Below are 1,933 nucleotides of genomic sequence, written 5' to 3' on the forward strand. Positions count from 1 at the left end.
TTTTAAATGTCTAAAACTGGACAAAAAATCCCAATCATGAACTATGTACATTTTGCAATAACATTATTCTAACTATTCCTTTATTTGGTTTTTCAGGCTGCGTTAGTTTCAGAGAAGCACAACTATGACTCAACTTACTGAAGTTTGTCCTCTCGTTCATTTATGTTTATTAAATAATATTATGTCTGTAGCCTCCTGCGACCCTGCATCCTAACGTTGCAGACATTAGTTTTAGACCTGTTGTTCTTATTCAGGGGGACTAGAGTTAAGGCTTCACTTTTAATTTTATATTAAATATAGGTTTATATTTTAACTCCTAATTGCTCAAAAACAATATTTTTTAATCCAACACAATTAAGTCAGTTCATCTGGACAGTTTTATATTTATTATTATTATTTTTTAGTTGTTTTGTCCTTCATCCAAAAGACTTCATCAGACTATGGAGCCACAACAAACAGTCCCACAAGCAGCACTCACATAGTGGACCAAACAGTTTGCTGGTGATAAGATGGTTTCTGGAGTCCGCCCTCTTCCCCGTCAACGACTCTGAGGCAGCCATAGCCAAAATGGTTTAAAGCATCAAAGGATGTTTGAAGGACTCTTCAGAGGACTCGACGGGGGAGAGGGTGGGCTCCAGAAACCATCACCAGCAAACTGGTTGGCCTGTGTGCTGCTTGTGGGACTGAGTTTGTTGTGGCTCCTTGGTCTGACAAACTCCTTTGGGTGAAGAACAAAACGTTTCAACAACAACAACAAAAAAAGAAAAATAAATGGTCCAGATGATGTGATTTAACGTTGTTGGATTTTTAACCTCCCAAAATGGAACAAGCGGGTGGATGGATTTTTAACCTGGATTATTGAGCAGGAACGTTAAATAATTTTTAATGTTTCAGACGATGGGTTCAGCTAATCCTAACGAGCTTTGGGAAATGAAAAATGCACACAAATTAAAAACTTAAGACTCAAAACTATCGGTGGGGAGGGGGATGGGCGCACACACATATTCCCTTAGTGACACCCCTGCAACGGACATGACAGTTAATACCATCCATAGGAAGTGAACAGTTTGTGTAGAAGATGCTCAGTTCTGTTCATGTTTGGGCTCCTGTTCCCCTCCAGGTGAAACCGGAGTGCGAGGCCTGCCAGGAGACAAAGGCTACCCCGGAGAGAAGGGCGAGAGGGGCCAGCCTGGCGAGTGTGCCGTGGCTCCTAAATCGGCCTTCAGCGTCAAACTGTCCCCGAGCCTGGCCCTCACTGTGGGCGACGCAGTCCGCTTCAACACCGTCCTGATCAACGAGCAGGGCGACTACAACTCAGAAAACGGACGCTTCACCTGCAAGGTCCCTGGAGTTTATTACTTCGCCGTCCACGCCACGGTGTACCGCGCCAGCCTGCAGTTCGACCTGATGAAGAACGGACATGTCGCGGCCTCCTATTTTCAGTTTTACGGCAACTGGCCCAAACCGGCCTCTCTGTCCGGCGGCTCCCTGCTCCACTTGGTCCCCGGGGACCAGGTGTGGGTCCAGATGGCTCTCTCAGAGTACAACGGCTTTTACTCCAGCACCAAAACAGACAGCACCTTTACCGGCTTCCTGGTCTACTCTGACTGGAAGAACTCTGCTGTTTTTGCATGATGTTTAAAATCTAAGCTGCTGTAGAAAATAAACCGCACATGCTTTTATAATTATTTTTATGTTTCCTGGTTGTGACGGTGCAGCTGATGAGGTGTGAGCTCCATGCACCAACCAGGCCTGTTGATTCTGGAGCTGCTCTTTACTTTCAGTCTTTAAACGGCTGTTAAAGAGGATTGAAGCTCGATCCAGGCCGCAGATCCAAACAGCTTCCATCTCTGTTCCATGTTTCCCTTTGACAACTCAATTCTGAAGAAGAAGCAGCTTGAACTAATTATGTTTAGCTCTTGCATGAAGTCCG

The 1,933-nt window shown here is 45.1% G+C and overlaps 1 protein-coding gene across 1 annotated transcript; it reads left to right on the plus strand.

Annotated features, from left to right (window-relative positions):
• The first annotated feature begins 587 nt into the window (after positions 1 to 587).
• Positions 588 to 1,635, plus strand: c1qtnf5 (C1q and TNF related 5). The gene is made up of 2 exons (XM_037677791.1): positions 588 to 627; positions 1,121 to 1,635. The coding sequence occupies exons 1-2, from the start codon at positions 588 to 590 to the stop codon at positions 1,633 to 1,635; spliced, it is 555 nt and encodes a 184-aa protein (XP_037533719.1).
• Positions 1,636 to 1,933: the final 298 nt, after the last annotated feature.

Source organism: Nematolebias whitei, chromosome 6 (genome assembly GCF_014905685.2).
Source record: "Nematolebias whitei isolate Nwh7 chromosome 6, NemWhi1, whole genome shotgun sequence".
Taxonomy (NCBI): Eukaryota; Metazoa; Chordata; class Actinopteri; order Cyprinodontiformes; family Rivulidae; genus Nematolebias; species Nematolebias whitei.